The following is a 15,021-nucleotide window of genomic DNA, read 5'->3' as shown; positions in this document are numbered from 1 at the left end:
AATGTCTTTCTGAGGGTTAATAAGGCAGTAGGAAGGAAGGGCAAATAGCCCAGTTAAGACCTCCCAGGCTGAATGAAGAAGATAATTTAAGCATAATAAGTGTAGATCTGTCCAGGATGGTCTAGTAGGCCATCACTGGGAAGAGAGGCCCCTAGGTCTTGCAAACTTTATATGCCCCAGTACAGGGGAACACCAGGGCCAAGAAGTGGGAGTGGGTGGGTAGGGGGGCAGGGCTGGGGGAGGGTATAGGGAACTTTTGGGATAGCATTTGAAATGCAAATAAAGAAAATATCTAATAAAATTTAAAAAAAAATAAGTGTAGATCCCTAGAAAGTATTACATACAAACTGGAATTGATTGTTAGAAAGGAATAATCATTAAGCATTGAGTAGAACCAATCTGGAAGGACTTAAGCCATGAATACCTCAGAAGAAAGTGCCTTCTTAAAAGCCTTCCTTTCCACAGATGGGATCACTTTTGTATTTCAACTTTGTCATATTTACTTTCACCTTAGATGCATACTGCAACCAACGTGAATAGTGAATAGAAAGCGGTGAATATAAATGAGTATTTTTCTGAATTTCCATTTTCCTGATCACAGGTGCTAAAGTTGGTTCCCATCATTGTCTAGACACTTGATGACAGATTTCAAATAACATGCAGAGAGAATTTTACCTCCATGTTGAAGCATTCTTTAACATATCCAACATAAATGTTAAAAAAATGTTTAAAATTACCAAATATTAGATAACTATTTCCACTGTGAAGTTCTCCAGTTGACAAACTAAACTCATGTAAACTTTCTATGTCAGTGGTTAATAGTGGAATGTAAGTCCTACCAGAGGAATATGATAAAAATAGTCCCAAAGAAACCAAGGAGAGGAGGAGAGTATGGGCACACTTAAATTCAGACCCCTTTACTTCTTGATTTCATTTAATGTTGTTTCCTCCATATACTTGTTTTTCCTATATCATTTCAGTCACCTGAGGCTGTAGGGCAGCTTCTCCTTCATCCCAAGAAGATCTGATTTTTATTTTTCACTTTAGAGCATCCATCTTTCAGGATAAATTCTAGATTGAATCACTCATTCTTCTTTTTGCTAAGGCTAGGTAGATTTGGGGAACTAAATATATTGCACAATATATTTTCATTTAATATTTTGTGAACAATGTATTTGGTTACCTAATCAAAAAATGATAGCATATCTCCATTCACACACATAAGAAAATTAGAATAGCTAAATATCAACCTTTAAGAATTTCCATTTGGAGTGTTTATCTGTCAAATCAAATGTTCACAGTCATGTAATTATAACACCGTAAAAATATTTTATGGACAGCAGGCATAAGTCACAGGATTTTCACAACACGCACTGTGAAGCTCTGTGCTACTTGAGAAGATCTAGGTGAAAAAATCTAAATAGCAAATGTATGATTTTTCATGAGTTTCTTTTATTTTTCTTCCCCAAACTTGTCAGTATTTTACTGAGATCACTTATTGATATAGTTACATTGTGTCAGGACACCATGCACTTTCTGCATACGAAATCCTATTGCATACCCCAACTTCCACACCATATCCTAGTCACAGAATTTGTGAGAGGATTAAGACAGAAGATGAGTCTACCAGTAAACTCAACACAGGCTTTTGTTCTGAACCACTATGGAATTCCTTCCTTGTAGAGAAGAGCATAAGAATTCTAGGTGGAATCTGAGTAAACAAGGTCTAAATTGTAAAGCCAGTTATATTTTGAAACATTGCCCCATTACTAATAGAGACAAAACCTTAATCCTTACTGTTTTTCCACATGATCTGAACATCTACACATATGTGCACAGTATTGACATTTTCTTCCTTTATATACAATTTAATTAAGAGATAATTCATATAGTACATAAACTCATTTAAATTATACAGTTTCAAGATTGTAAATACACCGAAAGCTATAGAGCCATCATCAAAGTCTTTAAACCATTTTTACCACGCCTTCAAAGACCTCATATATATTAACTTTCCTCATTTCTGAATCACTTCAGTATAGGCTTGTCTATTCAGGGTCTTTCAATGAATGGTTAAATGTGCAGTCGTTAATGGCGAGTGTGTTCTTATTTGAGCAATATTTCTAAAGCTATATGTTTTGTAGCATGAGTGAGTAATTTCTTCTTTGCTACTGGCATGTACTATATTTTTGAGGACTAGCAATACATTTTTACTAATTATAACATTCTTAATTTTTGACTCTATCACACCCAGAACCTGCTCTATATTCTATAAAAATCTCAATAGAGAATTTAATAATTATATGTAAAATTTGTGAAAACTATAAATTTATTAAGTAACTGCAACCTCTCTTTGTGGAAGATGGGTTTAAAATAAGATGAGCAACTTGAATACACACATTCAAGTTCACCCATGCTGAAAAACTTTAATAGGACTTGCAATCATAAAGAATATTAATGAGCACTGATTTCATTTTAATGCCAAGATTTTAATAACTAATGCATCAGTTCTATCTGCAAAACGAGGAAACACATAGATAAAAGCATAAAAGGAAACCAATAAAGATTATCACCATAATATGTATCAACATAAGTGATGGATTATTTTCTTTGACTTTACTGAACTGTGTGATTATCTTGGGGACACTATTGGTAAGCTGGCAGATCTGGTCACAGAGGACCACAGGCAATGCTGCTACTGTAGAAAGAGTAATATCAAAATCAGTGCCTCATTCCCATACTAAAATTCAGGTGAGCATTTATGAAAGTATGGTCATTCAGTCATGCTCACACAATTATTCACACTTTAGTTACTGTGGTATGACAAGTGTTCCTCAGGGGACTTAATGTAACTCTATTCCAACTGGGATTAGAACCCACAGACACCAAAGGAACCTACATCTCATCTTACGAAGGTTAAGACCCTCACTAGGAAGGCTCTAAAGAAATTATGTTCTGCAATTGTGAATTTCTAATGGTTAATATAAGTGATATGTAAGGTATGGGTTGATTTGCTTAATGGTCCTTCTACATGAGGCTTTATCTCAAAACCTGTGCAAGTCAAAATGGAGGAAAGACCCTGTGTTGCTATGCTGTATTTCTCATTCAGTTCAAATAAATTTCCTACTATCAGCCCAAATTGCAGTGTAAGCAGTAACCTTGCATTCTTTCCCCTTTATAAGTTACTTCATACTCTACAACTGCACTTCACTCTCCCCTTCACACACCCACTTTAAAGAAATCAGAAACAAAAGGCTTCCCATTTCTCTGGTAATGTTTAAAAAGAAATAAAAATAGCATCAACTAGAAGTGCAGTGATCCGTGAAAGCAATTGACATTTGGTTTCACATGGAGGCAAATCCAAAGGCAAAGAGCTTTTCTACTCACAGGTATCTAAAGACTCATCTGACTGGTCAGGGCAGTCAGGGTCTCCATCGCACAGCCAACTCTGGGAGACACAAGTCACATGGTCATGGCAAAGAAATTCGCCAGGGTCACACAAATGCTGATCTGAAAAAGAAAATGTTTTGATATCAAATGTGAATGGTCTGAACGAGAACAGGAAAACTTACAGCAGAATAAGAACTCATACACTGCATAAGATAAGAGCATCACCAGGACATTGTCAGTACAGCAGCAACTCTAGCACAAATGTTCCCCTAAAATTTAGGTGTTTGGCTCAAGCACACAGCTTTGGCAGGCTTGACTCCATTGGAGATTCCCACAGTCTTTTCTGAAAAGAATTAGGAATTTTGTTTGTGTTTATGACTACAGGATTTGTCACATCAAATATGATGTATAAATGTTTCAGCTAGTGAGCTTGGGAGGCTCTGTTCCATCAAGGCAGAAGATACTGAGTGGAAATTTCAGCTCCATCACTGATCTGAACAGAGAAAAGGTTGGTGGTCTGTTAATATTGTAATTAAACTTCATTCTTTTTAAGCATCTATCCTGATGTGACACAACATGAAACTATGAATGAGATATTTGTATTATAGAACTACCATTCTGTTTTTAAATGTGATTGCCAACCAGGCAGCCTCTGTTACAGCAAAACTTCCTTCCAGCTTATTTTGACATGAGTTTTGGAGTAGTTTATAAACAAATACAAATGTTATTTTTCTTGTCATGTTTTTAGTATTGGGTGTTGCCAATCTTTGCTAAACATTTAGTAAATTTGGTGAAGACTGATTTTTCTTGATATCTGTACTCCTTACTTATAGTTCCACCTGAAAAAAATTCCCTGCTTTAACATGCATGAATTAGTTGATGGCTCCTGAATGTGAGTGATAAAGTGACACAGTTAGATAGCACAGATTCATCTCAATCTCCTTTTGTTCCTTAGCAATATGCAAGCTACTGACTTCCCTTACACTCTGTGTTACATTAGATTTAATGAGCTATCCTGGGTTTTTTTTCTTATCATAATTTTTTATTTTCCTGGTTTCCTATAACAAACAACAATTGCAGACAGTTATAAACCTATAACATTCATGAACAAATGTTAAAATTTAACTTTTTCCATTCTCACACTGTTAATAGAATTTAAGAACTAACATTATATTCTGTCATGTTTACCAAAGAGTACTTGTCTTACTACCCTCATATCGGTTTTTTTGTTGTTGTTGTTGTTGCTTTTTTTTTTGTCATTGCTGTTGTAAATTTTACTTGAACACATCATTTTTGGCCATAATTTTTATGCTATAGGATTATAAATATAAAATCCATTCTCTTCCTGAACGGTTCTGATGGCACACTTGTGTACTCATATAAAATTTTTTATTGATGAGTAAAGGGGGAAAGATGTAATCAAGTGTGCAGATATCTGAGAGTGAACAACCAATAGACTAGGAGTAGAAGAGGAACTGTCCTAGGGTTTGTATTCCAGCAATGAAATACCATGACCAAAAAGCAACTTGGAAAGAAAATGGTTTATTTGTATTATACGTTTGCATTGTAGTCTATCATAGAGGGAAGCCAGGACAGAAACTCAAACATAGAAGGAACCTAAAGGCAGGAACTGATGCAGAGACCATGAATGAGTCTTGCTAACTGGCTTGTTATTCATGGCTTGCTCAGCCTCCTTTCTTATAGAACTCTGGACCATCAAATGAGGGATAAGCCCACTTTTAATAGGCTGGGCCCTTCTCCATCAATCACTAAGAAAATATGCTACAGGCTTGCCTAAACTTCAATATTTTGGAGGCATTTTCTCAATTGAAGTTCCCTTGCCTCAGATGAATTTAGCTTGTGTCAAGTTGGTATAAAAGTAGCCAACACCAGAACCTAATGTCTAAAATACCATGTGTTTGATCTAAGTGTCTTACTCTACTCAAACATACAGGCAGGCAGCCAGAAAGAAAGAAAGATAGAACCCCCTCTACACATACACATACACACACACACACACACACACACACACACACACACACACACACACACACAAACACACACACACAGAGTGACAGAGACAGAGAGAGACAGAGAGAGACAGAGAGAGACAGAGAGAGACAGGGAGAGATTGAACTATAAGATTTAAGCATTTACATAAAAGAAGGTATTTATTCAGAACTGTAGTGGATACACATTAAATGATATTCAAGTTAGATTTGTACTTTTTCACTCAAATATGGTATTTGTAAATATGTTCACATGTTGTGGAGGTAAGACTTAATTTTGACTTCAGGCAGTCACAGACCATTCAGAGTTCGTTTAGGAAAAAAATAGAGGATCAATTTCTAAACAGTATGCTTAAATATAAAGGAAAAATGTGATTTATGATAAAATAATTTAAATATGAATAACTGAAAATTTCTAAGAAAGGCTAAACAATATTACAGTGGGTCAAAATTATTAACCCTGTTTACTCAATATAATCCATAATGGATGGTTTGCAGGTCGGTAATTGCTCTATTAGGTTCAGATGAAAAAAGTATTTCTCTTCCTTTCTTCTTCGCAAACTGCAAACAATTGTTCTAAGGTTGAAGATAAAAGCATTGGACCTGGCAAAAGTCTTTAAATACTTGTATATAGCCTATGACTAACTCAACACAATAACTTTTTGTTATGAGTATAAAGAAGTATGCAGGAGCATGAAAAACTGTTTCTGTCACTGGAACAGAGCATCTCTGAATTGATCAGAGGATGTGCTGGGTCATCCTGGTTCCTGTGGAGAGGACTTTAAAGCCACAGGAAGCACCAAATAAAGATTAATCAGAGACATGTCGTGTAGCTTTCTGTTCAGAGACTCTTGAAATTGTCTACAGAAGAATCCAGGACAATGTATCTAAAGTGTAATGGGAACATATGCAAATATTCTGCTAGAAGTCATAAGTATGAGAATGTATTAACTATTTCACATGCTTTACATGATTTCATGTATATAAACTTGGAAATTGATGATTTGATCATGTCCTTGTTTTCTTTTCCTCTTTTTCTCTTTTTTTATGTCTTTATTTCTTGCTTATTTGTTTTTCAAAGCAGAGGTTTTGTTTAGTTCTTTTTATTCCCCTCACTTTGCAGATACTCACTTAATACACAAAGCTGGCCTCAAACTCAGAGATCTGCCTGCCCTGCCTTCCAATTGCTGTAATTAAAGGTGTAAAACGCCAGACCTAGTTGTATGGATGTTGTCTTAAAATCAAGGTAGGTCGTAGAGTTAGAGAAAATAGAAAGTGCCTACATTCAAAGAAGCCTGTCTTTCTAAGAGAGTAAAATCAATAAAAATGCAAACATGCTTCAAAAGCATTTCTGTCTCTGCCCGAATTTGTTTCCTACAGTTGCAATAAAACAGCAACCACAACCAACTAGTGTAGGAAAGGGTTTACTTGGCATACAGGTTGCTGTCCATTAGTGAGAGAAGCCAGGGAAGAAATCAAGTCCAGAAGATAAGAACTGAAGCAGAGTCCACTGAAGAACACTGCTTACCTTGTGTCCAGGTTGATCTATATCATATTCACTTACTAAAATGTCTATGTCTATCTGCCTAGGGAGGACTCTTACCACAGTAGGTTGGACCCCACTGAGTCAAATAGCCATTAAGAAAATGCTCCAACAGACAAGCTCACAGGCAAATCTGATGTCATCAATTCTCCAATTGAGGTTTCTTCTTCACAGATGACTCAAGATTCCCACCAACTTGACAGATGAAACAATGTCAGACTTCATGCATTAACTTATTCTGTTCATTGAGGTCAAATGACAACAAAGACTATACAAACAACTAAAACCCAGAAATGCCTGCCATTATGCAGGGTCAATTATTATTTTGTGCATATATAGAACAAATCAGAGAGAAATGAGATAATTGTATCTATGAGGTATAACTTCTTTTTTTTATTGGAAATTTTCTTTATTTACATTTCAAATGATATCGCCTTTCCTGGTTGAGGTATAACTTCTTAAGAAAACAGTAAAAATATAGAGATGAGTATCTGGTTTGGAGAATCTGTTTTTTTAAAAAAAACTTTTTTATAACTACATATGCTTATATTTATGTTTTTTATGTATTCACTTTACATCCCCCTCACTGTCTCTAAAGATCACCCCTCCCATGAGTCTTTCCACATCCCTCTTCTGCTTCTCCTTTGAGTGGGTGGAGGGGCCCTGAGTATTCCCCCGCCCCTGACACATCAAGTCTTTGTGGGGCAAGGAGCATCCTCTTCCACTGAAACCAGACAAGGAAGTCCAGGTAGAAAAACATATCCCATGGACAGGCAACAGCTTTCAGGATAGCCCTTGCTCCAGTTTTTCAGGACGCACATAAACACCAAGCAGCATATATGTCGCATATATGTGAAGTTGCCAAGGTCCAGCCTGTGTATGCTCTTTGGCTGGTGGTTCAGTCTCTAAGAGCCTCAAGTATCCAGGTTATGATGGTAAGGAGGATATCACAGGAGTGTGACCAGATGAGACTAGAAACTTTTAAAAATTGAATTTGACAATTTGTCTTTCGAATAAAAGACAATGGGTTAAAGATCTTAGTCTAAGAAAAAGGTAATAAATAAACTGAAGGAATAATGAGATCAGAATGATGAAGAAAGAGATAAAATAGGAAGAAACAACATGGAATTGTATGGATTGTGGAGGAGACATGAAGCCTGTGTATTTTACCTGAGATAATTGAGGCCAGGGAAGAAGTTGGAGCAGAATGTTGGGCTATAACCCAGATTTTCTAAGGCATATCTGGCTGTTCGCATGAAAATGAGCTGCGCACAATGAAAGGAAATATAGAATATAAGGAAGATCAGAGAGGTGCTTGAATGGATGCAAACACTGATGGAACCAAATTGAAACATATTTTATGAAAATGGACCACCATGTCCATTTTCTCATTAAGTGTCAGGATTTTAAATTTGAAAGTATGAATCAAACATATTATACTATATATATATATATATATATATATATATATATATATATGACATCAAAGAATGAATAAACACAAAGAATGAATATACATAAATGGTAGAATATTTAAGTCTAAATTTCAGATGAAATTTCAAAATTTGAAACCTCACAAACTGTAACTGCAGAAAGTTGGAAGTAGCTCCAGGAGGAGATAGATGTGAGATGAAGTGAGGAAGGACTAGATTTTTTAATAATAGTATCTGAGATTCAAAAAGGAGGCTCTGAGGCAGAAGAGCCTCCTTTGATCTGCAAAAGTACCCAGTGATATGGATGTGCACACATGCACATGACTGCACACACTCGCACATAATTACGAAGATAAAAACAATACCTTTATATTGGTATATTTTGGTGGGCAGTTTTATTTCTTTAGGAAATGTCATTTAAATGTTTACTATGGTTCATCAGTTTGTTTTTCAATCATGAATTTCAACACCAGTTATATAAGCACTGAACACAATCTTAAGATTTCTTTTTTAGTATTTTGAAGCAAATATTTTCTGAGAGGCCATACAAGAAGCTGAACAAGTCAAACACTCAACCAATGGAAAGGAGCTGGGGACCCCTTTTGTTGAATTAGGGGAAGGCTGGAAGAAACAGTAAGAAGGTGACTCCATAGGAAGACCAACAGTCTCAACTAATATGGATTCCTGAGTCCTCTCAGACACTGAGCCACCAACCAGGCAGCATACATTAGCTGATATGAAGCTCCTGAAATATATACAGCAGAGGACTGCCTGGTCTGTTCTCACTGAGAGAAGATGCACCTAACCCTTGAGGGCTTTGAGACCTTAGGGAGTGGGGAGGCTTGTTGAGGTTGGGGTGGGGACATCCTCTTGGAGATGGGTGTGAAGGAATGGGATGAGGAACTGTGAAATGGCAGACCAGGAGGAAGATAACATCTGGACTACATTAAAAAAAAAGATTACAAATAAATTTAAAAAAATATACATATTCTGATTTCAGATTTATCTATCTACTTAGCTATCTTTTTATTTATTCATCCATTCATTTACATCCCAAATGCTGCCCCATTTCTGATCATCTGTCACAGAGTTCCTCCCACCATCCCCATTTTCTCTGAGAGGGTACCGACATATTCCCCATCCGGGTGCATCAAGTCACTGCAGGGTTTGATGCAGCCTCTTTCACTGGTACCACACCAGACTTGGCAACCCTCTGCTACAAATGTGCCAGGGACTTCAGACCAGACCGTGTATGCTCTTTGGTTGATGGCTCCGACTCTAGGAGCATCCAGAAGTTCAGGTTAATTGTTACTGTTGGTCAAATCGTAGAAATTCAAGTAAAATGGGCCCGCAGCTTGCTGAATTTAGAGTCATTGTGTTAGTATGATCTTAGTATGGTAATGTTTGTGCTTATATGAAAACATTTTAATAACTTTATCATAATTTATACTTTTAACCATCAATGATAGAGATCATTTTTATATATTTATTGCCAGAATAGTTAATTTGTATGTTCTTATCAGATGAAAGCAATAATAGAGATCTTTTAAAAATGTGGGGACTATCAGTTCAAATACCAAAACTATTATCTATTAATTCAATTGGATTCATTGAGTATCCTTCTACATCCTTGCCTACATTCACCATATTAATGTGCAATAATCTTATGTCACTACCCTTACTATTAATGTTTTACATTAATGAGAGCTTTTATTCCTAACAAGGTATAATAGTGAAATTTGGAGTCAATAGAAGTTACAAACACTGATAGTAAATTTTATAAACTAAGGCATAGAGAAGGGATGCATATGCACTCAGTGACTAATGAGCCAGAGAAACAGAAAAGTATGTATAACAAGAGTAAGTATCTTAATGATCAAACACAACACTTGAACCACAAAGTGTTAGGCTAGTGCTATGACATCCAAACTCAGTTAAAATCAACTCATTCTGTTTATATCTCAATGGTGATTTAAATATGAAGTGGTTAACAGCATTCATATGAATAACACACATTCATCATTTCTAAAGGGAAACATGCCTTTATCTCCTTTGTCTCTTGTTGATGCTGATTATCAGAAGAGAACTCATATAAAGACTTAAATGCATCCTGAGCTTTTGAGGTATTCATGTAAAGTTAAAGGAATCACTCTAGTTATTGAGATTTCAGAAGCACCTTGATCTCTTTCCTTATTTTATGCCAGAAAAATGTACACATGAAAGAAGGACAGTGTCCTCAGATGGGCATATGAATTATTTCCATGCTTAGAGGGCTTCTTTCTGTTTTACTTTTTTTGAATTTCATTCTGAATTTACTTTAAAGTATATGTGTGTCTAAGCTTGCATCAATGTATGTGTACCACATTCATGGATGAGCACTTGGAGCCCAGTAGAGAGCAATGTATCCCTCTGGAACTATACTTACAGGCAGTCATGGGCTGCAATCTTTGTGCTAAGAACTGAACCTGCCTCCTCTGCTGGAGTCCCTAAAACTATCTCTCTGGTCCCTTGGAGTTTCTTTTTTAATACTTTCTTCTACTGTCATTTGAATACTCACTATACATTTTGGCAGTGATGGTGGTTTTTAAGATAGTCTCACATAGCCCAGAGGTTGACCTCTAAGTCCCAAAGTATCCAAGGATGAATGTGAAATTCTTTTCTTTTTCTTTCCAGTTTCCTATTTCTGGGCATCATAGGCTTACAATTTTTCTATTTTCCCTGTGGTTTTGTTTATAAGGAGTGCCCTTTCCCATATTAAATATACTAGATCGCTGATGTATAATGCTTAACTGGGAGCATGCTTTCTTACATGCCATGTATGCTCCAGTCTTCAAAAATTACATGCACAGCAGCAAGGCAGCTCAGCCAGCAAGGGAGCTTGACACCAAGAGCTCAATTGCAGGACACACATGACATTCCTTTTTTTTTTTTTTTTTCCTTCATTTTTGTAAAACAGGATCCCAGTATGGAACTTACTAGAAATATCATCTGGTTTCAAGTCTGTGGCTATCTTCCCTCTGCCTCTTAACACCTACTTTATAGGAACATCTTCTGTGTACTCTTTTGTTCTCACTTCCCTATAACACTTTCATGTACATATCTAAAGCTCTAGTTTTGCATATGATCTGTGTGGCAACACTTGTGTAATGAGTTCTCAACTCCAGCTTATTTTGACTTCCTATCCTTATTCTTCAGAAGTGGCTAAGGAGTATCTTCAGCTTTGGCTTCATTCAGCACCACTGACAATTCCCAAGAAATATGACAGCCTGCATTTCACCTAATCATAAGATAACTACGGTGGGTACATTCAATGGAATGCATTTCATACAGTACATAACAATTGTAAGATCTTGTTAATGAAGACAAATTGGTGAAACTGGAGAACATTATGCTAATTGAAATAAAATAGACATTGCAAAAAACCACAATGCAAATATTACTTCTGTGTGGAATCTATAAACGTTGGCTCCATAAAAATTGAAAATAGAACAGTGTTTACCAGAAGGTACAAAATGAGATAGGGAGAAGAATTAGCCAAGATGTACAATTTTATAGTTGGAAGGAAGAAATATGTTCTAATATTTTGATCTCAGTAGGGTAAATATAGTTAGTAGCAATGCATTACATTGCTATAGGAAAAGACTAAAAATGATGTCCATATAAGAAATGCTAAAAACTTGGGGAAATAAGTATGACTATTCTCTAATTTTATAACTTTTAGTGTACATGTGTTTTACAATGTCACCTTATAGTCCATAGTGCAAAAATCATGTGACGTTCAACTTTTTACAAGGAAGACACCAATGTAAACTATAAACACTTCTTATGTTTTTACAGTATAGCATTTTGCAAGACAAGGAAAAACAAAAGCTGAAACAGAACCAGTGCTGAATTTTACATTTGGAGTGATGGAGACCTTTATTTAAGTGCTAAAATAAAACTACATTCTCTCACTATCATAATAAAATACACTAATGACTGAACACTATACAGTATAAAATTAAAACATCCATGAAAACTAAAAAACAAATGTGTAAGGAAGTTGGCATTTTCCACTAGGGTCTCATGTGACTACTGAGCAAAAATAATTTAAAGAAATACATTGAAGATTGCCTGGAGGGCTCTGTTTTCTTGTCTTTGAATCATCTTTTTTGTAAGAATATTATAACTATGAATGTGAAATAAATTGTAATTCAACATTTTAAATTGTGTTGAATCTTAGGTATTTTGAAGAACATACAGGAGACAGATACATTTAAAAAAATGGTTTGTAATTTTGTTTCTCTCAGGAAAACAAATAGTTGCCTAAAGTCAATTCTAAACACCATGTAGTTATAATGCAGGTTATTGTTTGTCTTTGCTTAATCCACCTTGAAAACTACCTATGTGGGAATTAGAGGAGCTCTGAATACTGAAGAATGTCTGTGTTTCAATAGCAGGATATGAGTTGTGAGATTGAATAAGCAATTCTGTTTGTCACATAGAAAGCTTGGGATAATCAAGTAGTACAATTATAGTGCTGACGAATGTGCATGGACCAACAGAAAATATCTATAAATGTTCATAAACTTCGAAACTGGTTTATGACTATGCACAGAGCCAAGTCATTCTAGAAGCTAGAAGGAATAGACACAAATCAATTAAGAAGGGAACTTCAAATGTGACCCCCCACAGTTGACTGATTAATAATGGTACTCACTCCTAAAAAACTCACATCCGGGTTCCTATGCCACACAAACCACTCACTTCACATAGCAAAAGGATCATTGAAAGCATAATAAAAATTCAGCTTTTAGGGAGGAAGTTTATTCTGCAGATTTAGAAAGGTGACACATCATCATGAAGTATCTTACAATAGATAGAAAAGGAAAGGATCTTTAACACCAGCTCAAACTTGAAGTCTGAAGAAGTAGGCAACAAGGTCCCTAGAAGCTAGAAATAACAAAGACACTGTTGACTGTTTCTTCAAAAGGACTCGATCTGGGGACATCAGCATTTATATATCAAGTCACCAGAACCATAAAACTGCCTGGCACTTAGACACCGTTTGTGGTAATTTGCTATGAAACAACAACCAAGCCTCCAACAGGCTCCTGTCCCACATCATATCAAAACACAGAAAAAGTAACCTAGAAAATTAGCAGAAAACAAGTAAACTGCTAGCAATTTTACCAGAAATGTAGGGTGTTTTTCCCTCTCCTAGGTCATTTCTCTAGTTTAAACACTAAGATAAATGCCCTTGCTTCCATTTCATGTCAAATGTCAGTTAAAATACAATGCACAGGATAAAGGGTTTCAAAAATGACTTTCTTAGATGCACATTTCAGAAAATATATGAAAAGCATCAGAATATTCTAATAAGCATCATCTCCAAGAGATTGGAAAGGGTGTTTGTGTGTGTGTGTGTGTGCGTGTATGCTTGTACATGTGTGGTGTGTGTGTGTACACATGTTGGTGATTTTAATATTGTAGATGAGAATATATAAAATTCTGAAAATGTCCATGATGAAAAATGAGTTTCCTATAATTATTACAAATTTCTCAAGAATTTCTTGCCTTATTAGGCACCAAGTCGTTTTGGAGCTGCAAATGGCAATTCATTCATGCTCACACAAACATCTTACATATAACTAAAACAAAACAGAAAGCTTAGGAAATTATGCTAGTATCCTGTCTGCAAACATAACAGAGTATCACTAATAGTGTCAGGGATGGTTCTCAAGTTGGGCCAGTCATTTGTTGGTCATTCTCTTTGTCTCTGATCCATCTTTGTCCCTGCAAATCTTGTAGGCAGAACACATTTTGGGTAGAAAGTTTTGTGGGTGGGATGCTGTTCTTATCCCTCCACTGGTAATCCCACCTGGCTATGGGAGGTGTCACTTCAGGGTCTGTAACCCTCACTGCTAGTAGTCTCACCCAGAGAAACCTCCATAGTTCTTTGGAACCTCTCCCTGTCCCATGTGTCTGGCATGTTCTATAGATTCCCACCCTCCTGCCCACTGCATTTTTCATTCTTTCTCAACTGCTCCCCCTACACATGATTTTCCCAACACTATCCCATTCCTTTCCTCATTCTCTCTCCCACCCAGACCCCTCCCTTCATCCACCTTTGATATCCATCTTATTTTCCCTTCTGAAAATGATTAAAGCATCTTCCCTTGGGCGCTCCTTCCTATTTGGTTTCTTTGCCTCTGTGGATTGTAGTGTAGTTTTTCTGTACTTTATAGCTAATATTCACTTAAAGTGAAAACATATCATCCAGCAGCCAATGAAAAGAGACGCAGAGGTCCACAGTCAAACATTAGATGAAGCGCTCTGGGATTCTTGAGAAAGATTTGGGACAAGGATTGAGGGACCTGAAAGGGATAGGGATGCCACAGAAAGACCAACAGGGTCTACTAACCTAAAACTTTGGGGCTCTCAGAGACTGAACCGCACCAAAAAGCATACATGGGCTGGACCTAAGCTCTGCACATATCTATAGCAGAAAGCAGCTTGGTCTTTGAGCGGACCCACTAACTACTGGAGTGTGGCTGCTCCTGACTATGTTGCTTGTGTGTGGATCAATTCCATTTCCCCTCACTTGGTCCCCTTGTTTTGCCTCAGTGGGATATTAGCCTAGTCCTGTAGTGGCTTGAGTGCCAGA

At 36.4% G+C, this 15,021-nt stretch overlaps 1 protein-coding gene across 3 annotated transcripts in view; it reads right to left on the bottom strand.

Annotated features, from left to right (window-relative positions):
* Lrp1b (LDL receptor related protein 1B) overlaps positions 1-15,021 on the bottom strand; it is a 2,026,300-nt gene that overhangs the window by 1,694,972 nt on the left and 316,307 nt on the right. For all 3 annotated transcript variants that reach the window (XM_021181392.3, XM_029472167.2, XM_029472172.2), the window contains exon 2: positions 3,388-3,510. In XM_021181392.3, coding sequence (XP_021037051.1) covers positions 3,388-3,510 — 123 coding nt within the window. The remainder of the gene's footprint in view (positions 1-3,387; positions 3,511-15,021) is intronic.

The sequence above is a fragment of the Mus caroli genome, unplaced genomic scaffold (genome assembly GCF_978045245.1).
Source record: "Mus caroli unplaced genomic scaffold, Mus_caroli_1 scaffold_2, whole genome shotgun sequence".
NCBI classification, from domain to species: Eukaryota; Metazoa; Chordata; class Mammalia; order Rodentia; family Muridae; genus Mus; species Mus caroli.
Note: the sequence above shows the minus strand (reverse complement) of the source record. Positions and strands in the feature narration are given on the sequence as shown.